A 26,744-nucleotide genomic window follows, 5' to 3' on the forward strand; every position below is an offset into this window, starting at 1 on the left:
TGTAAGTACATAATGATTTTATTGTTCTCAGTAGATGCAGCAAAACAGATACGCACAGTATGTCAAATTATGGAAAGAGTCAGGTATGCTTTGAAAAATCTCTCAGTAGACATTCATTTTTTGTTTGTAACTTTCAGCTGCCAGAGCAATAGGAGCTACCTTTCCAAGAGTCAACGTGTCTTTACCTGCCAATGTGAAGAGTCCAACTTAAGTCTCACATTTTGTGTTTAGCTTTGGTTATAAAAACACATGCGTTTTATGTGTTTTTACTCAATATTATAATGCTGTGTTGTGAGCTGCCCAGAGAACTATTTGTTATGGGGTGGCTAACAAATATTTTTATTATTAATTAATTAATTATGCATACCTGCTGTATGTTTTACAAACAGCTGCCTGGTGAAAAATAGAGGCTTTTTGTTGTTGTTTGGATAAGGATAAGTTATAGGATAAGGTCAAAAGGTTAGCCCAGGACACCAGTTACAGCCTGCAGTGATGTTAGCCTTTTCCCTTAACTTCGCTTTTAGCTCAAATGACCAGAACAGTGCTTTCCATTGAGAACCACTTTCAGCACCATTTTTGTTGAAAAGTGGTAAACAATATTCTTAATAATAATAATTTGAATGGGTGATGAAACTTGAAGAAACACAATGTGCTGCGGACTTCTGCTTTTCCTTTTCCTTGTTCCCATCACAGGGCTGAGCAAGCATTAAGTATTTAATAGTCTCTTTGGCTTACTCCTTCGCCAGCTGTTTCTGTTGATGCAGGTATACCAGTCATGTTGCGCTCACTTAGGGCCAAGATGAATCTCTGCTTTAAACCAATATTCTTGGGCTCCTAATGCCTGGTGGTTATCTCCCACTGAAGATACTGGAGGCAAAACAGAGGGAAGCGAGCAATCTGCTCCTCTATTGCTCATTCTGGAGTCATGTGCAGGGGCGCAACTATAATAGGGCAAGGGGAGACAGTTGTCTGGGGGCCCACTGCCTTGGGGAGGCCCCCAGAGGCAAGTCACATGACTGACTCCCCCAGCTGTGCACCCACCCAGGCTTCCTTTGTTACCACTATTCAGCCTCATTTAAGATTTCTTTACTTCATGAGCTGAGCTTCAGTGAGGGGGGAGCATTTTAAAATCTTGTCTCTGGGCCCACTACAACCTTGCTGTGCCCCTGGTCATGTGACTACAAGGCTGTGTGTAAATGTGACATATTTGCACACTGTGATGTGTGTCTTGAAATTCAGAATCAACGAGTGCCATAAGACTTGCATAGTGCAATTTTTTTTTAAATCCCTTGATCATATTAGATAAGTATCTGGAAGGAAACAGAATGTGCAAGATTTGCAGCAGGACATGATGCATTTGTTGCAAACAAAAGCACAGCTAGGCAAGCATTCTCATCACCCCTGGTCAGGGTTTCCTCTTTGCTAGATGAGGAGGCAGGTGAGTGTCTCACCAGGGTACAGCTTTTCCCTCCCAGCTCACAAAAGTGCCATTATCTTTCTCAGTGAGACGGGCAAGAGTGCTGATGGTCTCCTGCACACTCACTTCCACAGTCAGTGGGGCCGGTCCCTAAAAGAAGGAATAGGTGAGTGAGACAAAGACATGCACTGTGGGAAAGAAGGAAGGAAGGAAGGAAGGAAGGAAATCATGGACGAGATCAATGGAGAGTAAAATAAAATGTACTGTCGAGTCGGTTTTGACTCCTGGCACCCACAGAGCCCTGTGGTTGTCTTTGGTAGAATCCAGGAGGGGTTGACCATTGCCATCTCCCATGCAGTAGGAGATGATGCCTTTCAGCATCTTCCTATATCACTGCTGCCCAATATAGGTGTTTCCCATAGTCTGAGAAACATACCAGCAGGGATTTGAACCAACAAACTTCTGCTTGTTAGTCAAGCATTTCCTTGCTGCACCACTTAAAGTGACTCAATGGGGAGTACACTCCACAAAATCCAATTACATTTGAACTTTTGTGACCTAGAGCCTTCAGAACCAGGTGGTATATAAAACAAAACAAACACACACACACAGATAAAATAAAATAAATAGTAACTATCAAAGGCAAACTGAGAAGCATTCTCAACAGCTGCTCTACATTCCTTTGGAAGTTTTTCACACCTGGCTTTTAGTTCTCATCTCCTCCGGAATGGAGGTTGCGTTCACATATTGGCCAAATTTACCATGAAGTCCCTGCGACTTCACACACGATTTGGGTTTTTTGTCGTAGTGTAGCCCGATTTATATCCAGGGTAAAAAAAATCCACTTTTTGCATCCACTTTTTGGGGGCAACTTCGAACTTGCAGTAAAGCCTTGCAGAAAAAGCTCTTGGAGATTGCCCAAGTCTGCTCTGAACATACTTAGGGCAGGTTCACACATAAAGCAACAGTTAAGGATGCTGTGACCTGGCGGTTCTTGGAGCACATGCTGGAGCCTGAATTCTGGTGTCTGACACAGTGATGAAGACATTGGTCGTGTTGTCTGAACCCACCAGTTTTGGCAAATTCCACCCTAATTGTGGTTCCAAACCCAACATTTGCAACCAAGATTTGAACTTGGTGAAAAATGTTGAATTTGGAACCACAAGTAAGGATGAGGGAAATTACTCATATAGGCAATTACTTGTTGCCTAACTTGTCCTTTTAATTTCAGTGGGACTACTTTGAGTAATTTCCCCCATCATATCAGTCAGTGTTTGATTGTGGTGAGCATTTGGGTCTAGATTTACTTCTTGGATCAAACCAAGACTATTCCTATGTTTGAACATTGCTGGTGGGTGGGGGGGCAGTATTTTTAAATGTTTTTTAAAATGACAAAACATTTGTCTACTCTGAGCTTTTCTTGGATATAATCCAAAGTAGTTTAAAAATTTAATTCTTTCTATGTCAGGATGAGATTCCACCAGGAGTCACCTACCGCTGCGTTCCCCATGTCTGTCTGCACCCAGCCAGGATGCAAAGCCACACACAGGATCTCATCTTCTGCAAATCCCAGGGACTGGCAGCGGGTGAGCATGTTCAGAGCCGCCTGTGAGGGAGACAAACCAGAAGCAGGGAAGTGAATGATGCATCTCGGTTCCATGAGGTGGCGACAACAAGTCAAGAGAAAGGTTTGGTAAGTGTAGGGGAATATTATTTCATGCTCCCCCATTGGAAAGGTTATTTTTATTTTATTTTTCAGTGAAAAGTTTTGCATTTAAATTTTATATTTTGGTAAAAATGTTGGGGTTTTGTTTTTGCTCACAAAACTCAGCAGAATTGTGTATATTAACATATGTAGAAATTTGAGACTGCTTCTAAATTATTATTAATTCAGAGGCAAATAGAAAATTTTGCAGTGAGATGCTTTGTTCAGGGCTATATATACTTTTCAGTTTTTAAAAAAGTATATACAGCCTTTGAATGAAGTATCTCACTGCAAAATTTTCTATTTGCTTCTGAATTAATAATAATTTAGAAGCTATCTCAAATTTCTACAGATGTTAGTATACATAATTCTGCCGGGTTTCATGAGCAAAAACAAAACCCCAACAGGGTCTGTGCCTCCAAGGAGCTTACATGCTAGGTATCGACAGTGCGGAAGAGAACAGAGGAAAGGTGAAGAAGCAGAGGACTAAGGACTTAGAAAGAGCACATAATGGAGTCTCAGTGGTTTTTCCTAGTCAAAAGGTTGGTAGCCCTGTTTTGACTGACTGAAGACTTTGGAGGGTGTTCAAGGGCTTCTTCACATGTAGCACATGACAGTAGTCTAATGTGGTAGTAACTGAGACATGATTGCCAGCAACTAAGTTTCTGTGCGGCATTATGCCCAGAAGTATTCCCAGACTATTTGCTTGGTCCTGTGAGAAGAATGTAATCCAATCTAGAATAGACATTTTCCCCTTCAGCCGGTCCAAGGAACTTCCCACTATCATCAATTCTTTTTTATCTGGCTTGAGCTTCAGTATGCTCGGGGCTTTTGTTTATTTATGTATTTATTATATTGCCTCAAACAACCAGTCCCTAGGGGGTGGAGAGAGAGAGAAAAAAAAATCAAAATAGCAATTAAGATTAAGCTGCAATTCAAACATAAGTAAGCAGTCAAAACACAGGTTACATCATACCCCCATGACATACACGAAATGCACCAGGTGTAGATGAATTTTGTGCATAAGCAACACTGTGCTGAATACTTGTTCATGTAGCAGAGGTCTGTCTTCCAGTGATGGGGGGATAGATAGGACACTGTGGGTCACATGGGTAGGGGTCCCAGGTGTGCTTCCTGCCGCTGACAGGATGGTTTCAGAGCACCAGTTCGTGGGTTACATCACTCAGGTCATGACTGGAGTGTTCGGTCGCTTCCTGGCCTTTCTCTGGAGGAGGACCCAGGACCAGTCAGTTCTCTCCTCTAATCCCTGGCCATTGCCCTCTTATGGAGTGTGGAGCAACCCATGTGCCCTGCTAGATCCCGCCCCTTCCCATCACCACTGTCTTTATGCTGAATATCCAGCCAGGTGTCTCCTTTCTCCTGTCTGTCTCACCTCTCTGAGCCCTTCTCCCCTCTCCCTCATCCTCCGACTGCTCCGGGCCTGACCAGGGCCTCTTTGCTCTGACAGGCAGCATTGCTCGGGCTGCATCATTGCCAGGTGCCCATCTTCTGTTGGATGGCCCTGGTGGCTCTCTCTCTCCCAGCTTGGCTGGATCCTGTGCCACTGCAGAGCGCGGGAGCATCGCCAGGCCTGTGGCCGCTCTCCCTGCTCCCAGGCAATGGGGTCCTTGGTGTGGGGGCCTGTCCCAATAGATATGAAGTGACTCAAAGGTGATGTTGGACTGCAATTGACAGAAGATGTAGTTAGCTTTTCACGCTACTCATGCAGCTCTTTGTGACGAAAAGACTACTGGAATTAGGATACAGCTTCAGTATCGCAGTATCGCCTGCTTTGGAATGTTCCTGTCAATCACAGGCAGTTCCCTAAAAGGGCATAGTAGTCCTCTGTGGCTGGAGGTTACGTACTGAAATGGGCAAGATCAGAGGAGGCATGTTGTTCGACAGACTTTCCCAAAAATCTTCTTAACACACTGAGGTGACATTAACTGGAACTCATATTAAAACCTCTTACTTTAACCAATGCTATGTCCATACCTTACTGCAACAATACGAGATACACCATGGAACTGTATTTGTTCCCATATTTCTGATGGAGCCGCCTTCACTGGATACGTTGACAATGGCGGCTTTGCTGCAGCTCATCCCTTTCTGGGGACTTTTTTGAGATGCCTTCCTCAGCAAGGGCAGGAACGCCTGGAGAAGAAAAGGGAAGAATCACAGAAACTTGCAGAGAGAGTGGGAGGAACCAGGGTGGCCCTTCTCTGAGGCGAAGCGAGGTGGTCCCCTCAAGTAGCAGGTTACTGGGGCACTAGTAAGGCGGCCAGCTACTGTTCTGCCACTCAGTTTAAAAGAGAGAGAAAGAAAGGAGTGTGTACTAGGGGCATATCATTTGCTGCCCTGCCTTAAGCATGGAGTCATCTTGAGCCACCACGGGGCAGAACTAGGAATCTCTTCATCAGGGCAAAGGCCAAAAATATAAGCGGCATGTTTTCTTGTGGTTCATCCACATGGCAGCTGCAATAAATCCTGGCTCAACAGGTATGACTTGCCCCCATCTCTTCCCCTTCATAACAAGGAAGACTGTAGGCCTGTTCACACAAACTGTTGGGGGAACTGTTAGAGGGTTAGAGAGCTCCTACTCTAGTAGCAAGAGATGATCAGAACCCCCTATTTGGGTCAGTAAACTCAGAAAACCCATGATCAAACCAGGCAAGTTGTCTAGTGCTGAAATCAGGAGCTGGAATTTCAGCCTGGAAAGTCCTCCGGAGGCCTTGCAAGCTGCCAGTTGACTGGAAAGAATCATTATATCAGCAGTGGATTGGCCATGAAGGAGCAGAAAGTGGGCCCAGTTGTGTTGAAGCAGCTGCAGCTATAGGATCATAGAGTGTGCTTTGCAGAGTGGCACATTCACAGATGGCGGATGGCACATTCACAGCCCATGCAGCCACATCTTTCTATTGTTTCCAGGCCTGCTAGATACCCATGGATGCATAAGAAAGGTAAAGGGATCCACACGACCGGAGGAGCAAGGTAGGGGAGCTCTCTTCTCCTCCCACCTTGGTTAAGAGCAGGGTACAAAAGCTGGGCTACCCTGCCATGCCCTCACCTCTTGCTTGTTGGCTTCTCAGAAGCATCTGGTGGGCCACTGTGTGAAACAGGATTCTGGACTACACAGGCCTTGGGCCTGATCCAAATTGGCCTTGGGCCTGATAAGGGTTGGTCTTATGTGCTTATGCTTTGGGTTGGAGGGATTTTCATGAATTCACACAATTATTCAAACCAGGGTAGAATGGCTTCTATCCTGACTGTGTGAACAGGCCTTGCATCTGTTTAATGCCTGTCTGTTATGGAGATCTTAAAGGCACTGAATCATTGTCCAGAAGAAAGGCAAGTTACCTATGACCCCATCACCAAACCACCTACTTTCCAAACATCAAAACTCTGCTATACATTTCTTTAAAGAAGGGTCCACAGGATGCCCTTACCTGGCTCACCAGCATGGCCCCTGTCACATTGGTTTGGTACACCTCAGCCATGTCCTCCGGTGTCTCAGACTCCAGAGTGGTGATCCTTAAAATCCCAGCATTGTTTATCAACAGATTCAACCCTGCACCTTTCAGCTTCTCATTGACTCTGGCAACAGCAGCCTTGATGCTGGATGGATCCAAAGCATCTACAGCAGCAAAAAGAAGATGTTAATGGTAATTAAAGTGAGACATTTCCAGCCTGGTTGCAGCCCTGCAGACTCCCTGCACTCCTGGAGGCATGCACTCTTGCTGTTGTGGAAGCGCAGAGGATTGAAGATCACTGCACATATCACAATTTATGCATACAAGTGATTTCCCCCGCTAAACCAATAAGGTCCATATGGACATATCTGGAAATGCAAGTACTACTGCACAGGTACATCACACCTATGTAGTAGCTCCCTCTCATGGCTACACACAGTGGCAAATGGTTTTGCTGCTTTATAAGTTGTGGCACAGCCCTGAGTTTTTACACCCTCCAGTATTTGTGAAGTAGTAATATCTCATCTCTATGAGGAGATCTACCTGCCATAATTGCAAGAAGTTGCGTATAAAAACCAAGGTATGGAAGAGATGGTTTTTGTTTTTTTAAATGGCAATAATTTTATGCAAATATGCGTAGCTGAAAAATAAGACTTTGTTGAAGATCAACTGTTGGGTTCCCCCCGCTTTTCTTCCTTCTTTCTCTTTCCCTTTCTCCATCTTTCATTCTCTTACATTTCTTCTTTTTAACTCCTCCCTCCCCCCCCCGATTTGATATTTTCTGTTGATCTGATCTTTTTCTTTTCTTTTTACTATGTGTATGTGGGCTTGAATATGAATATGAATATGACAAATATTTATATACCGCTTTTCAACAAAAGTTCCCAAAGTGATTTACATAGATATAAATAAATAAATAAAATGTTTCCCTGTCCCTAAAAGGGCTCACAATCTAAAAGAGAAACATAAGACAGACACCACTACCAGCCACTGGAGGGATGCTGTGCTGGGGATGGATAGGGCAGTTGCTCTCCCCCTGCTAAATCAAGAGAATCGCCACTTTAAAAAGGTTCCTTTTTGCTCAGTTAGCTGGAATATGTGAAACACTTGTAGAAATATCTTTTTTTTAATTGAAAGGAACTTTTACACTGGATTTGAAATGGCAAGGAATGTGTTGAAGAGGAGAGGAATTTGGGGGATTAAAGGGGAACCAGCATAGTGTAGTGCTCTGCGCTCCACAGAGGAAAAGCTGGATATAAATGTAATAAAACAATAACAACAACAACAACAACAACAACAACAACAAATGGGCATGGATAATAAGCATACACATGATAAAGCTGTTTAAACTGACATTCTTGGTTACCAACTATATACTAAGATTAATAAAAATTAATAATAATCATGTGCACAATCACATAAATCCCTTTTCCTCCAAACCCCTGCAATTGTGCAAACAGCAGTGCCAGCTATTGTGAACTGCCCTGTGAATGCATCCTCTGGGAGATGAACTGCATATCCTCAGATACAAAATGATATCCTATGACTGCTCAGAATATATACTATAAATTTCTGGGCAAAACACATGTAGATTGAGCGCAACGAGGGAAGAGTGCAGATTGACTGTACAAAGAGTCGATATTTTGGAATGGTCTTGATCTTCAGCTCTTGTCTCATCTATGCAGGATGAGGAAGTTGGGGAGGAGAAGCAGGCACATACTCAATGGGATGATCACAACTCCCTGGTGCTTGGCAGCCAATGTTTTCAACTCCTGAAAGATAGTAAAGTCAGAGACTTAAGTTACAGCAAGAGCTGGATGGAGATTAGATGGTTTGAGATGGGATAGGGAAGGAGGACAGGAAGAGATTATTAAGGCCTACTAGGTTTCTATTTGTACCAGGAGATGCATCTGTTGCATTTGTGTGGCTCTGCCAAAGAGCCTTACAGAAAGTACAGTATCTCAGCGTGAACAGTTACTTTTGGAAATAGCCCTGCTTTGAGATGGACAGGTAGAGGGGAGAATTCCAGGTCATTAATCTCCATTTCATATGGAAACAAGTCATCTGGGAAATTTTGGACACACCCTGACCCACTCACTGGTACAGTCTGCACAATCAATTACCCAGATGAAAACTGGAACACTATGCTTCAGGATAAATTCTCACAATCTGCTCATGCAGATCAGTTACCCCTTGACAAGCTGTAAGGCCATTTCTCCTGCATTCTTGACATATATTATTATGAGAACAAGTAGTACACCCTGAAGTAGCTTACAGAGTGTGATTAGTAAACTGTATGCAAGACATTGCTATCTGAAACAGGTTAATTGGTTAGAACAATAAAACTTAATTGCTGAAGAACAGGCAGGCTTCAGGGAGAGCCATGCCACATTTGACCAAAGTCTGATCTTATGTCACCTAGTAGGAAAATATATTGCCAGGGGAAATCTGTACATTACATTTTTGATTATAAATCTGCCTTAGATCTTAAACCAAGAGAGCGGCTTTGGAGGAAGCTGGAGGCAACCTCAACAGATTACTTTTATTCCTCATCTGTAGGTTATACAGCAGTACATATGTGCAAATTAGATGTAACCAACAGGGATAACTAACAGATCCAGTTCCTACTTTGAAAGAGATAAGTAAGAGAAGGGTGCATTTAGCACCTTTGTTGTTCAATTTCTATATAAACTAAATGGCGGAGCATCTTTCTCACAATTTCATCCGCCCAAACTAGCCATTAAGTCATTATCCATATTATTATATGCAGATGATGCAGTGATAATGTCCTAAACTCTAATCAGAATGAGAAAACTGATACATGCATTGTCTTCTTGCTGAGATAATGAATACCTGATCATTAACTATCAGAAAAACAAAGTCTTGTTTTTACCAACTATTCAAAAACAGGAAATTTACAACAATCCAATAGAGAAGGTGCATATTTATAAATATTTAGAGGTGATTTTCCACGCCGCTGGATTCTGGAGTGCTCATAGTAAGCATATATGCCTGGAGAAATGTTACAGCTATCCTTCGAAGTTTCTGAATGAATGGTGGGCATTTTATTCCATCTGCCATCCAAGTTTTCTTAACCAAGATAATACATCAGTTGCTTTATAAAGCACAAGTATGCACGTATTGCAACTAGAAATATTGAGAAAACATTCAATCTATGTTCCTAAGGTCAATTTTCTCAAAACCTTTCTATGCCCATGTGAAGGAATGAAGCACAAACCTCTTCTCCATTGTAAATGTGTATAGAATATTGGTTGGTCTCTGTGCGGGGTCAAAAGTTCATTCTTGTTTTTCTGTAGTTTCACATTTGGTTTAGTAGTTTGGCAGTTGGTTTTGGGGGGGTGAGGGAAGAGATTTTGAAAAAAGGAGGGAATTTTTGTTCTGATTTTTGCTGAGTTGAGGAATTGTTGGGCAAGATAAACTGTATATATTGAGAGAGTTTGAAAGGGTTTAGTCAAGTCAGAGCTGGAGGTTGCAGCAGAAGGAAGTCAGTCTGGAAGTCTGCTAAAGTGAGTCCAGGGCGTTTTACAGATTACACGCTACAATAGTGTCACTACTGTCCACTAAATGTGCTTCCGTACTGCCTGTGTTTCGACATCGCAATCCCTTTGCTGTCAGCAAGGTGCCATTCACTTTTCTGATGCCTTCTTTTGGATTTTATCCCTGCGTTTTAGTCCTACAATGTTGCATGTGTGTCACAAATAAATAGCTGTATTTTCCCATTGTAGGAGGATTGTGAAAGCTATTCACGTTTGCAAAACGATCCTGCCAATCTGAAGCATTTTACTGCTGAACAGTGTGTAATTTGGAAAGCGCCCAGGAGAGTGAATCCAGAGGAGACCAGCAAAGCAGTCCAGAGGAGCCAAGAAAGCCAAGAGTGAGCAGCTAGAAGAAGCCTGAAAAAGAATCTGTCTGCAGTGGAGTTGGTCCATCTACAGGAGTGAAGTTGCAAGAGGAAAATAGCTGAAATCACTGGAAGAAAAAGAAAAGCCAGGCTGGATTGAGCCCCAGACCTGTTCTGTAACCAGAACAAGAGACTGCCCAGCAAGCCAGAAGCTGATAAGAAAAAAAAGTACAGGGGACTCTGAGTAGGAACCAGTATAGAGCCAGGTAGTGATTGCATTTTCCCAGCTTTTTATTTTCCCTAACCTGCTCTGTTAGTAACTGTTTTGAAATTGCATTTTTGCTGTAAAAGCATTGTTTTAATTGAACTGATTTTCTTAAAGTAAGCTTTCTTATTATATAAAGATCAGAAGCTTGTTGTTTTGTCTCCACCTCACGCTTCTAAGCCTTTCCACTCTACTGAGTTTTTTGGGGTGGTTTTTTTTTGGTAATTTCTGATAAAGGTGAAGGGATTTAGCCATATCAAATGTGGATTTAGTAGTGGATTTAGCCATATCAAATGTCCACTTGGTGGCAGCAGTAAAAAAAGTTAGGAGGATTAGAAAGCTGTTCCTTCACAGTCTCAAATTCAGTCTGGCTTAAGCTGATGTTTTCCCCTAAAGACTTGGCCCCATTCAGAAGCACCCTTCCACCTGGACTTATGGGTGGAAGTACGGGGCCCCCACACCCCCATGGAACACAAATCCTCTTTGAACTTTTTCCGGGAAGGGTGCCATGCAGCACCACTGGCCCAAGCTGTGCTGGGCAGCCAAGCATGACTATGGTGAGGGTGAAGTGTGAGCGCTAGAGTTACTCATGGCCTGCCCAATCTCTCCCTGCTATGTTTGGTTGGGGGCTGAGGGCGGAGCACTGGCCACAGGCCATGGGTGCAATGGCAGCAAGCCTGATCTCTGTGCGCACAGCTGTGCAGTGCCAAGCAGGCTGAGCCTAACCATAAGCAGCCTGCCAAGCCGCTTCCACCTGGGCATGAGACAGGGGGCGTGGCAAGTGCGCGGAGAGGGGACCCTTGAGAAGCGTGGCAGGCATGGAGAGGGCACGTCCCTGGGCAGGTCTCTATGGCTTTGATTCCAGAAACAGGACAAAACAGTGCTACCTCCCACAAACCTCAGGTTTGTGCGGTGAGACTCATTACAAACTAGAGGTTCAAATTGGGGTTTGGAGAGAGAAACTGCAGGTCGTTGGAGGCATGAAACTGCCGTTTCACATGTGCAGACGTACAGGGATTCCAACTTTTGCCCCATTTAACTGCGTTGTGGCATTACGTGCCTCTGTTTTTCCTGGCGGCAACTTGGCCAATAGGTGCCAGCAATTCTGCAGCTGCCAGTTGCAACCGAGAGGGGTGAGGGGATGGAGGAGGATGTGCAGGAGTGCGGCTCAGGTGAGGGTGGTGAGATCTCTGAGGTGAAGGGGGCTGTGAGTGAGCGGGGCTCTGGGGTGAGGGGGCTCTGGTGGCAGTTTGTTCTCTTTCTTTAGAATTACAACTCTTTCAATTGTAAATAAAATTTACAATATACCTTTTAAAAAAAGATAATCATTTATCCCGTTAAATCCCTTTTCAGTCCAGTACAGTGTCCTTCCAGTGCCTATTCTTAGTGTCTCCCTTTTGATTCTTTTGGAATTGTGAACTCTTTAAGCACAGGGAACCATTTTCTCATTGCTTGCTATGCAAGCTGCTTTGGAACTTTTTTCTTGATAAGCCTATATAGATATTCTAAAAACAATATATTACTACTAGTAGTAGTAGTAGTACTACTACTACTAGTAGTAGTAGAACAACTACTACAGTGGTTGTTCTTGTGGTGGTGGTTGTAACTGCTACTGATCCTCCTCCTCCACTTCCTCCTCCTCCTTTCCTCCTCCCCCCCTCTTTAGATCCAACTCAAATAATACCGTAACCCCTGCTAACTTGGCAAAGAGGCACCTTTTAATGTGGAGATTCTCTTTATTTAGCAGAGGGAGAGAAACTGGCCCTATCCACCCCCAGCACAGTACCTCCAGTAACTGTTGCTGGTGTCTATCTTATGTTTCTTTTAGATTGTGAGCCCTTTGGGGACAGGGATCCATCTTATTTATTTATTATATCTCTGTGTAAACCGCCCTGAGCCATTTTTGGAAGGACGGTATAAAAATTGAATTAATAATAATAATAATAATTGTTGTTGTTGTTATATTGCTGACTGGTGTCAGCAAAAACATTCAGATATTTATTTAAAAAGCAATGAGCATGTGGAGTACACAGTTAACAATCAATGGCGAGACACTTGGACAGGTTAGCATCAGAAGATGCATTTTCCAATGTGACTCACTATCCCCTCTGTTGTTTGTAATTGCCATGACCCCACTTTCACAAATACTAAACAAAACAGGCCTTGGATACCAAACATCTAAAACATCAAGTAAAATAAATCATCTGCTCTACATAGACTATTTGAAGTTGTATGGAAAGTCCCAATCAGAAATCGAATCACTGCTAAACACTGTCCGCATATTCAGTGGTGATATAGCAATGGAGTTTGGACTAGATAAGTGTGCTGTGTTAAATACGAACAGGAGAAAAATAACACAAACAGAAGGAATAGAACTGCCCAATGGAAACAACATCAAGAACTTGGAAGAGAAAAAACATTACAATACTTAGGCATTTTTCAGGCTGATAACATCAAGCACACTGAAGTTAAAAGAAAAATTGGAAATGAATACATCAGAAGAGTTAAAAAAAATTCTAAAGTCCAAACTAAATCGTGGGAACACCATACAAGCCATAAACACCTGGGCTATACCCATCATTAGATACGCTGCAGGAATAATAGACTGGACCTAGAGATGCTAGATCATAAGACCAGGAAAATAATGACTATCAGTCATGCTCTGCACCCCTGCAGTGATGTAGATAGGCTATACCTCCCTCGCAGCTCAGGTGGAAAAGGAATGCTGCAAGTCCATCAAACAGTAGAGGAGGAGAAAAGAGGCCTTGAAGAATATATCAAGGACAGTGAAGAAGATGCACTTCAAATGGCCAACAATGCAAAATTATCAAACACCAATGAAACAAAGTAGGCCTACAAGAAAGAACAAGTCAAGAACCAAGCAGAAAATGGAAAAACAAGCCACTGCATGGTCAATATTTGCACGATATAACTGGAAAATCAAAGATTACCAGGACCTGGCAGTGGCCCAAGACAGGCAACTTGAAGAAAGAAACAGAGGGTTTAATACTGGCTGCACAAGAACAGGCACTAAGGACAAATGCAATAAGAGCAAAAGTAGAAAAATCAACAACAAACAGCAAGTGCCGCCTCTGTAAAGAAGCAGATGAAACAGTGGACCACCTAATCAGCTGCTGTAAAAAGATCACACAGACTGACTACAAACAAATGCATGACAAGGTAGCAGGGATGATACACTGGAACATCTGCAAAAAATACAAGCTACCTGTCCTGCAGCCAAAAATTGGTGGGACCACAAAATTGAAAAAGTTATAGAAAATGAAGATGTAAAAATATTATGGGACTTTCAGCTACAAACAGACAAACATCTGCCACACCATACACCAGATATAACTGTAGTCGAGAAGAAAGAAAAACAAAATACAAAGATCTACAAATTAAAATTGAAAGGCTGTGGCAGAAGAAGACCAAAATAATCCCAGTAGTAATTGGCGCCCTAGGTGCAATTCCAAAACATCTTGAAGAGCACCTCAACACCATAGGGGCCACAGAAATCACCTACAGGGGCCACAGAAATCAACTACAAAAAACAACTTTACTGGGAACAGCCTACATTTTGCGGCGATACCTAGAACAACAACAATTTTGATAACAAAATTTTGGCATCCCAGGTCCTTGGGAAGGACTCGATGTCTGGATAAAGCAAACCAGTCAATAACACCTATTTTTATTATTATTATTATTATTAATAATAATAATTATAATTCGATTTCTATACCGTCCTTCCAAAAATGGCTCAGGGCGGTTTACACAGAGAAATAATAAATAAATAAGATGGATCCCTGTCCCCAAAGGGCTCACATTCTAAAAAGAAACTTAAGACATACACCAGCAACAGTCACTGGAAGTACTGTGCTGGCGGTGAATAGGGCCAGTTACTCTCCCCTGCTAAATAAAGAGAATCACCACCTTAAAAGGTGCCTCTTTGCCAAGTTAGCAGGAGCTGACTGTGCAAACAAGAAATAATAATAATTTTATAATAATAACCCCTTTACTTTAAGCTCTCTGGCTTTGCAATCATTAAGGGGTAAAACATTTGTGTTAAAAAGATCTTGTGAACAACCCCTACAGTACCAAACCTGTCCTGGAAAAGGAAAGTGTCAAAAACCTTGGCAGAAATTTATACGTACACATGCATGCCCATGCACAATCTCCCTGGCACCAAGGACTAAGGCATCCATTAATAATGTTAGTGATAACAATAATAATAATAATAATAATAATAATAATAATAATAATAATAATAATAATAATAAATAAAATAGTTCTCAAAGTGGATATAGCTGAATCTGTCCTGGGTCTAACCTGGGCACGTGGTCCCTCTGGATCCCGGCAAGTGGCAAAGATCCATTCTGGCCGGCTGCTCTTCCCAACCAGCTGCCTGACAAGCTCGAAGCCAATGCCCCGGTTGGAGCCAGTCACCAGGACGCTGCGTGGATTCAGCACTGCTGCCATCTCTCTCGCTTGCTGTGCTTAACTAACTAGACTCTTTGCAAGAATCTAGCAAACAGTAACCCATAGCTCCTCCCTGCAAACTTATGCAATTGGCTGGACTCATTTGCAGCTCTGATCTGGCAAGACATCCAGGGCTACACAGCTTCCTGAAACTGATTTGTTAACTACTCCCTCCAGCCCTGCCTAGGAAGAGGTTTAAGGATTGCTTGCTGCCTAATTGCATTCAACTGTTTGCGTTGCCACCTGACTTCCTCTCTATTCACCTGAGTCATCCTGGTGAATAGAGAGGAAGTTACGTGCACAGGATGGGACCCTGAGAAGAACTGGGAAGGGCAACTCACTCTAAGATCACTCTCCCTCCTAATCTGAAAAGCACTCCTGACCTTCGTCTTGCAATAGTGAAACTAGTAGCGTAGTTAGTGGTGGCCACCATCCTGGGTGATTGTGAGAGGAGCAGCCATGATGAGGCTGGTTACCTCCCACCAAAAGCCCCTCCAGAAAATAATTTTGGGATACTGAATTTAAGATCTTCTCAGGGAACCAAAAATGATTCTATCTATCTATCTATTACATTTATATCCCGCTCTTCCTCCAAGGAGATCATGCTTATTTTTATCCTCACAACAACCCTGTGAGATTGGTTAGTTATGGCTCAATGAAATGTAGTGTGACAGACAGAGAGCAAGCCCAATGAACCAGTTACTCTATGGGACTGCTGACATGTCCCACCAAAGCATTTCTCACCATTGAATGTATGAACTTCAGAATATACATTTCCTTGGAAAAGGCATCAGCAAAAAGAGGGCTTGATATTTTTCTCACCCTGATTGGCTTCTGTGTGACAAAAGGGAGTGCTAGTCAATCCATGTGCGACACAGCACAGCATAGACATCATCCGCCAGACCTTAAATGTCACCGCTTATTTATTTATTTAACCCATTTATGTCTCATCCCTCCAGGGACATCTCTCCTCCGGAGAGGAGAGCTGGTCTTGTGGTAGCAAGCATGACTTGTCCCGCTAGCTAAGCAGGGCTGCATTTGAATGGGAGACCACATGTGAGCACTGCAAGATATTCCCCTCAGGGGATGGAGCCAATCTGGGAAGAGCGGAAGGTTCCAAGTTTCCTCTCTGGCTTCTCCAAGATAGGGCTGAGAGAGATTCCTGCCTGCTGCAACCTTGGAGAAGCCTCTGCTAGTCTGTGAAGACAATATTGAGCTAGATAGACTAATGGTCTGACTCAGTATATGGCAGTTTCCTATGTTCCCATGGAAATACTGCTAGGGGCAGCTCACAAAAGCAGGCACTGCCATTCTGTTCTCACTTTGCGTGCAAGAGACCGGTGGCACGCATCATCTCTATACTGGAGATGACCTGCTGCTATCTATGTTGCGGTACACAGCAGTGTCTGCCTTCAGATGGAAGCTGGGCTGGAAAAACCTGCTAGGGGAAAAACAGCTGCGGGGGGGGGGGGGACAGCTACAAGGGAAAACTGGATATGTTCTCCCCAGTCTTGCTAGAGAAGTTTGATTCCCACTGGATGGCAGGAAGGCAAAAGGAAGCCTCCCAAGAAGTGTTCCTTAGGTCAAGGTTGGCCTAAGACCTTTGCTGCTCCCAAACGGTCTGGCTGGTTTGCCCCAAAATGTCATGGAGGAAGTGGCTGCGACTGCGATTGAGCAGCTGCTGAGGGCCCACAGAAGGACCTGCTACTACAGGTGCTTGAGACCACCTCTGTGCCCACAATCTTCAAGTGGTGGAGGTGGAACAACCCTCTTGGCCTGCCCAGGTCGGACTGGGCAGGCCCGAAGCCCTGCTCCACAATCTCAATGGCTGCACCACAATCTCAATGGCCCCTGGGAACCCAGGACAGTTCCCGGGACAACCAGTGAGTCAGTATCTCGGCCACGGCTCAACAAGAACTGCAGGACTGGAATGGTGCTCCAGCCGTGTCTCTCAGCAGACTGCTGGGTTCTATAACCTGCTGCTAACACAGGGTGACTCAGCCACACCCTTTCCATAGGCAAGCCTTGGTGTCTCAAAGGCGTCTTGCCCGATTCTGCATTCTAAAGTTATTCCTGGAGGTTTTCTTTCCAATGTCCCCCCCCCCCAATAAAGTAAAGTAAAGTTGTGCCCTTGAGTCAGTGTCGACTCCTGGTGACCACAGAGCCATGTGGGTGGGTGGGTTACCATTGTCTCCTCCCACACAGTGTGAGACGTTGCCTTTCAGCACCTTCCTATATCACTGCTGCCCAATATCGGTGTTTCCACCAGTGGTGATTCGAACCAGCAACCTCTTGCTTGCTAGGCAAGTCATTTTCCCACTGCGCTATTAGATGACTGCCAATACCAAACCATTAAAACCCCCAGGATTGCTTTCAATAGTTTCCAGGAGATTGATGTGGATTCCTTGAGACTCTGAGCCAGTGCTGGAGGTTGGCAACCCTACGTATTAGTACAAGGGGGCCGATGGAAGGCGATGGAAGGCCCAGGGCATCTGGTGGGCTGCTGTGTGAAACAGGATGCTGGACTAGATGGGCCTTGGGCCTGATCCAGCAGGGCTGTTCTGATGTTCTTGTTAGGCTATTTTAGAAATGAATATAAATGAAATAAGGTAATTAAAAAAAAAACTCACAAAAGCTGAACTCCGTAAATAAAAACAGAATACCAAATAAATAAAACTAATAAAAGCATAAACATGGACATGGATTTTGCCTCTTTTTTGTTTTTTAATTGATATCGGATGTACAGAGTTGATACCCAAAGGACTTTAACAAGTTTTTCCAAGAGCATAATTTCTTTTCCCTTCAGTGGAACTGGATCAGGAAAAATGGATTGCTAACTATTGCATTAATGGTTGTGGGAGGCGGGGAGTTGTGCAAGGGCAATCATTTTGGGGAATCATTTTCAGGAAGAAGAAAGAACCCAATTGTTCCTTTTTTCTTTTAAGATAAACACAGGGAGCTTGTCTTGTCTTGTTTACACCAACTGGCAGCGGCTCTCCAAGGCTTCAGGTAGGAGTCTCTCCCAGCCCTACCTGGAGATGCTGCCAGGGATTGAACCTGGGACCTTCTGCACACAAAGCAGGTGCTCTGCCCCTGAGCTATTGACATCATCCCAAAAATGTGATTGGCTTTAAAAGATTTGAGGGTGGCTGCAGAGGGCGGGCGGGTGAGGCTCCCCCATTTCTGTTTCACAAATCTAACATGTGGGATGCAGCTGGCCCGCCCAGAAATGCACTTTGCCCCTTCTAGGCCCTCCCTCACCCCATCCCTAGATAGGTCAAGGTAAAGTGTGCCATCAAGTCGAGTTCCACTCCTGGCTGGCTCCCACAGAGCCTGTCTTTGGTAGGAGGGGTTTCCTATTGCCAACTCAGAATATTTCTATCCTGCACTTCAACCAAAGTTCTCAAAGCAGTTTACATAGAAAAAGAAAGAATACATAAACAAGGTGGTCCCCTATCCCCGCAAATGTGGCTTCTTTGTACCACTCTGGCCTGCATCTTGAAATTAAGAATTGGTGAGGGACACAAGACTTATACTGTGCATTTAAAAAACAACAACAACAACACACACACACACACAACTTGATCATATTAGATAAGCACCTGGAAGGAAATAGAAATTTTCAGATTTTCAGCAGATGTGATGCATTTATTGAGGTCAAAGGCAGAGCTAGGCAAGCAGGCTCAGCCCTCCTATCTATCTATCTATCTGTCTATCTATCTAATTGATTTAGTCAGGGGTTCCTCCTTGCAGTGCAGATGAGGAGGCAGGTGGGCATCTCACCAGGGGAGAGCTTCCCCCTCCCAGTTCACCAAAGTGCCACTGGCTTTCTCAGTGAGACGGGCAAGGGTGCTCAGGGTCTCCCGCACACTCACGTCCACAGTCAGTGGGGCCTGTTGCTGAAAAGAAGGAATAAGTGAGTTAGACAAAGACCTGCACTATGGAAAGGGAAAGGGAAAGGGGAAGGGGAAAAGAAAATAACAAATGGGTGAGATCCGTGGAGAGTACACTTCATAAAATCCAACCTCACTTGAACTACCAAAGGCAAATGGAGAAGCATTCTCAACAGCTGCTCTACATTCCTTTGGAGATTGACGAAGTCTGTTCTGAGCATACTTAAGGCTGATCTGCACATAATGCAGCAATTAAGGATGCTGTGAACTGGTGGTTCGTCGAGCACATGCTGGATCCTGACTTCCGGTGTTTGGATGGCTATGCAGACATTGGCCATGTTGTCTGAACCTGCCAGTCTCAGCATAGTCAACCCTACTTGCAGTTCCAAACCAAGAACTTATTATCAATTATTTATTATTATTATTATTATTTGTATACCGCCCTATACCAAAAAGTCCCTGGTTTTTAATTTAAAAACCAGTATAACAATTTTTAAAATACAATAAAAACTCTAAAAACTGAAGCTTTAAAACTATAAGCTAAAAGCCTGACTAAACAGATATGTTTTCAGTCTATTCTTAGGTTTTTAATTGGGCGTATTTTAAAAATATTTTTGAAATCCCGCCCTCCCTCCACAGAAATCTACTTATTATCCACTGTGATTCTTACTTGAATGTAGATTGAAGTAGTTAAATAAATTTGATAGCCTCTCTGTGGAGTGGGATGCAGGAATGAAGTTCCATCATGGGTCACCTAACATTGTTTCCCGTGTCTGTCTGCCCCCATCCAGGATGCAAAGTAATACACTGGATTTTCATCTTCTGCAAATCCCAAGGACTGAACCGAATGTTTAAAATGGGATTGAACAAAGATAACTCATTGGTTGCCTGACATGGTGAGGGGAATTACTCAAATTTTGCCTTAGGCAATTACTAACTTGTCCTTTTAATTTCATTGGAACTGCTTTGGGTCATTTCCCCCTTCATGTCAGCCAATGATTGTTTGTGGTGAGCATTGTGGTGAACAAGGACTAGATTTCCTTGTTGGGACAAACCAAGGCTATTCCTGTGTTTAAAAATGCTAAAACATTTAACATATTGTCTACTCTGAGTTTTCCTTGGGTGTAAACCAAAGTAGTTTAATAAATTTAACTCCTGTGACAGGACAGGACAGGATTCCACCTACCAGTGTGTTCCCCATGTCTGTCTGCACCCAGCCAGGATGCAAAGCCACACACAGGATCTCATCTTCTGCAAATCCCAGGGACTGGCAGCGGGTGAGCATGTTCAGAGCCGCCTGTGAGGGAGAGACACCAGAAGCAGGGAAGTGAATGATGCATCTTGGTTCCATGAGGTGGCGAGAACAAGTCAAGAGAAAGGTACAGTAAGTGTAAAGGTAAAGTGTGTTGTCTAGTCCGTGTGGACTCCTGGCGACCACAGAGCCCTGTGGTTGTCTTTAGTGGAATACAGGAGGGGTTTCCCATTGCCTCCTCCCACACAGTGTGAGATGATGCCTTTTAGCATCTTTCCTATATCTCTGCTGCCTGATATAGGTGTTTCCCATTGTCTGGGGAACATACCAACGGGGATTCAAACCGGCAACCTCTGGCTTGCTAGTCAAGTCATTTCCCCACTATCACCAATGTAGGGGGATATTATTTGAGGTTTCCCCACTGGAAAAGCTGTTTTATTTCCTTTTCCAGTTTTTTTAAAGGAATATACACCCCTGAACAAAGCATCTTACTGCAAAATTTCCTAGATGCCTCTGAATTAATAATAATTTAGAAGCAATTTCAAATTTCTGCAAATGTTGTTAATACACACAATTCTGCAGAGTTTCATGAACAGACACGAAACAGAACCCTTACAGGGAAGAAGGAGGAGGAGGAGGAGGAGGAGGAGGAGGAGGAAACAGAACCCTGATAGGGCCCATGCCTCCAAGGAGCTTACATGCTAGATACTGACAGTGGAGAAGAGAACAGAGAAAAGGTGAAGAAGCAGAGGACTAAGCACTGGGAAAGAACAGATGATGGACTGGAGCAACAAGACCTTCTCATTAAGCTTATCATTTCTTGTATCTTTGATATATAGATCCATGCGCCACATGTAGATTAATTGTGTGCAAAAGTAACAGTTTGGGCTGAGTCCTTGTGGATGTTGCAGAGGACAGTCTTTCAGTGATGGGGTACAGTATATGGGCCAGCCCTAGGAGACTATGATACTAGTCCTATGGCTGGAGGTTACCTACTAAAATGGGCAAGGAAAGAGAATGGAATGGGCCGTAGCTCAGTGGTGAAGCATCTGATTTCTATCTGAAGTCCATTACATCTGAAGTCCATTAACATCTGACCTATGCAGAAGGTCTCCAGTACAATCCCTGGCAGAACCTCCAGGTAGAGCTGGAAAAGACTCCTGCCTGTAATCTTGGGGAACCTCTGCCAGTCAATGTAGAGCAGGGATTCTCAACATTGGGTCCCCAGATGTTATTTGACTTCAACTCCAATAATCCCCCGCCAAAGGCCACTGGGGCTGGGGGTCATGGGAGCTGAAGTCCATTAACATCTGGGGTCCCAACACTGAGAATCCATGATGTAGACAATACTGAATGGTCTGACTTGGGACAAAGTAGCTTCCTATGTCCCTAAGTTGTTTGACAGGGTTTTCTAAAAAAAAATCTTCTTAACCCACTGAGGTGAAATTAACTGAAACTCATAGTCAGAGTTTCAGTTTTAATGAAGTTAGGGCCACTCCCTTGCTACCACTGTTGATGGCCATACCTTACTGCAACGGTAAGAGACGACCTGTCCCAATTTCCATGCAAAGACATTTGTGATGGAGCCGCCTTCGCTGGAGATGTTGACAATGGCGGCTTTGCTGCAGCTCATCCCTTTCTGGGGGCTTTCCTGAGATGCCTTCCTCAGCAAGGGCAGGAACGCCTGGAGAAGAAAAGAGGAGAATCAAGGACATCTGCAGAGGCAGCGAGAGGAACCAGGGCGGCCCTTCCATGAGGTGAGGTGAGGCAGTCGCCACAGGCAGCAGATGACTGGGGCCCCAGCAAGGCAGACAGATGCCCCCTCTGCTACCCATTATAGAGAGAGATGGGGGAGGAGGGTGCATGCAAGGAGGACAGCATTTGGTGCTCGGCCTCGGGTGCGGAGAAGTCTGGAGCCACCACTGGGCGGGACCCGGAATCTCTTCATCAGGGCAAAGGCCACAAACATGAGTCCAGCAGTTCCTCGCTAGTGGCATGCCAGAGCTTCCTTATCATTCATCCACTCGGCAGCTCCGTGAAATCCTGGCTCAACAGATATGAATTCCCCCCATCACTTCATAACCAGGAAGACTGCATCTCTTGAATCATTGCCTGTTATGGAGATGTTGAAATATGCTCTCTTAGTGCTGGGGAAAAGGCAAGCCTGCCTATGATCCATCACCAGGAAGCACTGCCAACACGTCAGCTACTTTTCAAACGTCAAGAACTCTGCGACACCTTCTGGTAAAAGAGGGACCACAGGATGGCCTTACCTGGCTCACGATCATGGGTCCTATCACATTGGTTTGGTACACCTCAGCCATGTCCTCCGGCATCTCAGACTCCAGAGAGCTCCTCCTTACAATCCCAGCATTGTTTATCAGCAGATTCAGCCCGGCTCCTTTCAGCTTCTCAGTGACTCTGGCTACAGCAGCCTTGATGCTGGATGGATCAGTGGTGTCTGCGGCAGCAACGAGAAAGTGCTCATGGTAAGGTGAGCCTTCTCCGGCCCCGATCCAGCCCTGCAGAGTGCCTGCCCTGGTGCCCTCTTGGTGGCATGCTCCCTTGCTGTTCTGGAAGTGCATACATGTGTATTTTTGTTTTGATAAATCAGTAACGTAGTGTATGCATGGACAAGCGTGTATCTGAAAATGCAAATAGTACTATCTACAGCACCCTGCAGCTGCCGCCCCACACACATGCTTTTGCTGCAGCCCTGAGTTTTCACACCCTTCGACATTTGTGAAGCAGTCTGTTTGAGGAAATTGACCTGTCACAATTGCAAGAAGCTGCATATAAAAATATGAAAAAGAGGGTGGTTTTTTAAAAAGGGATTTTTAATGCAAATATGCATAGCTGGGTACAAAGAGAATTTTGAAGGTTGCCTGGTGGAGTTTCCCCCCTTCCCTCTCTTAGCCCCCTCCTCTTCCTTCTGCTTCTTTGAAAATCCATTTTTCTCATTTGCTATTTTCTGTTGATTTGATCTTTTGTTGTTGTTGCTGCTGCTGCTGTTGTTTTTTAATGGAGGTATGAATAATGGTGGAATAGGTAAAGCACTTGTAGAATAATCTCTCTTTTTCATTGGAAGGTGCTTTTAAACTGGATTTGCAATGGCAAGGACTGTGTTGAAGAGGAGAGGAATTTGGGGGATTTAATGGGCACATGGATACACCTATATATGATGAAGCAATTTTAAAACTATCATTATTGGTTAGCAAGCATGTGGGCTGAGCACAACAAGGAACCAGTACAAATTACATGTACAAAGAGTTTATCCTTTGGAAACTTCTTGATCTTCACCTCCTGTTCCCATCTATGCAGGATGAAAAAGTTTGGGGTGGGGGAGAAACACATACCCATTGGGACAATCACAACTCCCTTGTGCTTGGTGGTCAATTTTTTCAATTCCTGAAATATAGTAAAGCCAGAGACTTAATTTGCAACAACAAGAGGCTTTCCACACAGGGCTGTTACCACAAATCTCTTCTGGAAGAGAGTGTGTGCACCGGCCAGACCTACCCCGAAGTCTGTTCGAGATCTTTGGAAGCACTCCACACACAAATTGAACTTTGTCTTCTGAATTCTAGCTTGTCCCGATGTATTTCCATTTTTAAAAAAATCCTGGTTTGAAGTTGGATTTTCTGAATACACTGTGGCAAATGGTAGGGAGAGGCACTGACTATAGTCTTTACATAATCATTAACATGATAAAAGGAAAGCACTCTTTAGGAGTGCAAATAGAAACCAGTTTTCAGGAAGCAAACTCTTTGAAAGTTCTAGTTAGAAAACTTCTCTGTATGCTCAAGTTGACTTTTAAAAAATAATATTAGTCTATTTGCTTAAGGTTTTCACTGGTTAAGAAAGAGACGTTTTACTAACAAACTGATGTAAAGCATACCATGCATGTGTTGGAAAGTGTGCACGGAACCGGTCCGGGGCCATGTAAGAGACCTCCGGACCAGTTCGGAATTGGGCCGGACCGGCGGGGTGTGTGTGGCTTTAAGGGCGGGGGGGGGTAGTACTTACCCCTCCCGCCGCTTTTCCCCCTCCGGCGCTCAACTTCTTAGCAAAGTTTTGGGGGCGGCATAGTTCCTCCCTGACGCCCCTGCCCCCCTCATTGTCTGGAATAAGGAGAGGTTGCTGGCGGTTCCGTGCAACTTGCCGCCACGCATGCGCCCGTTGCCGCCATGCGTGCCACACACGCCACACGTTGCGTGTGACATGTGCGGCATGTTTGCGGCGGTGCTGGCGACGGGCGCATGCATGACGGCAAGTTGCACGGAACCGCTGGCAACTTCTCCTTATTCCAGACAACGATGGGGGCAGGGGCGTCAGGGAGGAACTATGCCGCCCCCAAAACTTTGCTAAGAAGTCGAGCGCCGGAGGGGGAAAAGCGGCGGGAGGGGTAAGTACTACCCCCCCGCCCTTAAAGCCACACACACCCCAGTGCCAGACCGCGCCTCCGTGGTTCCACATCAGGGGTCTCTCCAGCATGCTGTGCGTGCTTGTGCAGAGCATACTGGAACTTCTGGGGGCTGCTTCCCCACAAACCCTCTCTGGGCGAATCTCACCGATCGTGAGACTCGCCTCATTGTGTTCCTCCCCATGGAGCTCTCAAACACACACACACACACACACACACACACACACACAGTCGCTCTCTCCATTGGCTAGAATCTCAGTTTGAACAGTTAATTTTGAGAACAGCCCCGCTCTGTGTTGGGCGTGCAAGGTGGGATGATGGGCGAGGCCAACAACTCTGCGTGGGAGAAGTTTGTAAATCCCCAGTGACCATTCACTGTTACCGTCTGCACAATCCATTGCCAAGACGAAAACCAGATCGTTGTGCTTTAGGACATGATCAGTTACCCCCTGACAAACTGTAAGGGTGTTTCTCCCCCATCCTTGCCTTAAATTATCATGGGAATACGTAGTGCAATACAAAGCATGTTTACCCGTGAGTCAGCTTCACTGAGTTCAACAGGATAACATCTCATGTTAGGTATTTCAGAAAAATCACACCTTTTGAAGTGGTGATTCTCTTTAGCAGGGGGAGAGCAACGGGCCCACTCCAACCCCAGCACAGCATCCTTCCAGTGGCTGTTGCTGGTGTCTACCTTATGTTTCTTTTTAGAGTGTGAGCCCTTTGGGGACAGGGGACCGTCTTCTTGATGTATGATTTATTTTTCTGTGTAAACCACTTTGAGAATTTTATTGAAGAGCAGTCTATAAATATTAGTAGTATCAAACCCACCTTTGGAAAGTGTAAGAAAGCTTAGCAGAGACCCATTCACACACATACATACCTGTGCACAGTCTCCCTGGCATCAAGCACTCAGGCATCCATCAATTAATATTAATTAGTAAGTCTTTAACGTGGGTACAGTGGAATCTCCCCTGAGCCTCACCTGGGCACGTGGTCCCTCTGGATCCCGGCAAGTGGCAAAGATCCATTCTGGCCGGCTGCTTTTCGCAGCCAGCTGCCTGACAAGCTCGAAGCCGATGCCCCGGTTGGAGCCGGTCACCAGGACGCTGCATGGATCCAGCCCTGCTGCCATCTCTCTTGTCTGCTGTGCTTGACTAGGGAGATTCTTTGCCCAGCCTAGTGTACTACGCCCCACAGACTGCTCCTCCCTGCAAACTTATATAAGCAGCTTGGCTCCAGTTCTGAGAAATACAGTGTTTTGCCACTGCCTGAGGCCCGAGATAAATGAACCTGAGGTCCTGAGTGGATGAACACTCCCTCCAGCCCTGCCTTAGGAGGAGCCTGCAGAAGGATGGCTTGCCGCCTAATTCTGTTCAACTGTGTGCGGGCAGCTGCACTCGGGAGTCGTCCTGGGAGCTTTTCACACAATGCTTCAGCTCCTGGAAGCCACTTGGAATAAGATTGTGGCATTACAGCTTCCTATTTGCTTCTTAAAAGCTTGCATCTCAAAAGCTTGACTGGAGCTTCCCCACACAGGACTTCCAGCCCTCAAGAGTATCCGATGAGTGAAGACACTTCGAATGAAACGCTCAGCATTAGGGAAGCAGCCCCTCCCCTCTCTACTGCGAGTTTTCTTTTGTGCAGGTTCACACACACCTGTGATTTCATTGTGGCCAATGGCTTCCTAGAGGAGGCCTCCTTCCCCCCCAAGGGTTTAGTAATTAAAGCATCCTTTGTGATCTGGCTCTGTTGAAGTCCACACACACACACACACACACACACACACACACACACACACTTACACTTCTGCTTAATTGGGTTGTGGATCAGACTGCCTGTTAGCCATCAGCCTTGGCTTTCTATTCCACCCCGCACCCGCCATGACCCGCACGCACACACGCACACACACGTCAGCCCTCCTGCAGCATCGCCTCTGCTTTTGCAGCCCCATCCCAGCTTGGATGGCATGCAAGGAAAT

At 44.8% G+C, this 26,744-nt stretch overlaps 2 protein-coding genes across 4 annotated transcripts; both read right to left on the reverse strand.

Annotated features, from left to right (window-relative positions):
- LOC128334248 (C-factor-like) lies at nt 1–15,408 on the reverse strand. Its single transcript, XM_053270732.1, has 6 exons — nt 15,046–15,408; nt 8,313–8,364; nt 6,569–6,756; nt 5,118–5,276; nt 2,913–3,023; nt 1–1,567 (listed from the first exon to the last, which is right to left on the reverse strand). The coding sequence occupies exons 1-6, from the start codon at nt 15,193–15,195 to the stop codon at nt 1,448–1,450; spliced, it is 780 nt and encodes a 259-aa protein (XP_053126707.1). The 5' UTR covers nt 15,196–15,408; the 3' UTR covers nt 1–1,447.
- Nucleotides 15,409–17,907: 2,499 nt separating this feature from the next.
- On the reverse strand, nt 17,908–25,945 carry LOC128334249 (C-factor-like). Of its 3 annotated transcripts, none has more exons than XM_053270733.1 (6): nt 25,749–25,945; nt 23,697–23,748; nt 22,614–22,801; nt 21,866–22,024; nt 20,275–20,385; nt 17,908–19,094 (listed from the first exon to the last, which is right to left on the reverse strand). In XM_053270733.1, the coding sequence occupies exons 1-6, from the start codon at nt 25,896–25,898 to the stop codon at nt 18,975–18,977; spliced, it is 780 nt and encodes a 259-aa protein (XP_053126708.1). In that variant the 5' UTR covers nt 25,899–25,945; the 3' UTR covers nt 17,908–18,974. The 3 variants fall into 3 exon arrangements, with proteins under 3 accessions (XP_053126708.1, XP_053126710.1, XP_053126709.1); XM_053270735.1 differs by lacking the exon at nt 25,749–25,945 and adding an exon at nt 23,860–23,921; XM_053270734.1 differs by lacking the exon at nt 23,697–23,748.
- Nucleotides 25,946–26,744: the final 799 nt, after the last annotated feature.

This window comes from Hemicordylus capensis, chromosome 9, assembly GCF_027244095.1.
Source record: "Hemicordylus capensis ecotype Gifberg chromosome 9, rHemCap1.1.pri, whole genome shotgun sequence".
Classification (NCBI taxonomy): Eukaryota; Metazoa; Chordata; class Lepidosauria; order Squamata; family Cordylidae; genus Hemicordylus; species Hemicordylus capensis.

What these genes read in the sequence shown, in the direction of transcription:
- LOC128334249 (XM_053270733.1), bottom strand. Translation starts at nt 25,898, where the DNA reads ATGGCAGCAGGGCTGGATCCATGCAGCGTCCTGGTGACCGGCTCCAAC. An exon ending in CAGAGGGACCACGTGCCCAG is followed by an intron (nt 23,749 to 25,748) that starts GTGAGGCTCAGG and finishes ACTATATTTCAG; the next exon opens with GAATTGAAAAAATTGACCAC. An exon ending in AGTTGTGATTGTCCCAATGG is followed by an intron (nt 22,802 to 23,696) that starts GTATGTGTTTCT and finishes TTGCTGCCGCAG; the next exon opens with ACACCACTGATCCATCCAGC.
- LOC128334248 (XM_053270732.1), bottom strand. Translation starts at nt 15,195, where the DNA reads ATGGCAGCAGTGCTGAATCCACGCAGCGTCCTGGTGACTGGCTCCAAC. An exon ending in TCTCGTATTGTTGCAGTAAG is followed by an intron (nt 3,024 to 5,117) that starts GTATGGACATAG and finishes TCTCCCTCACAG; the next exon opens with GCGGCTCTGAACATGCTCAC. An exon ending in CAGACATGGGGAACGCAGCG is followed by an intron (nt 1,568 to 2,912) that starts GTAGGTGACTCC and finishes TCCTTCTTTTAG; the next exon opens with GGACCGGCCCCACTGACTGT.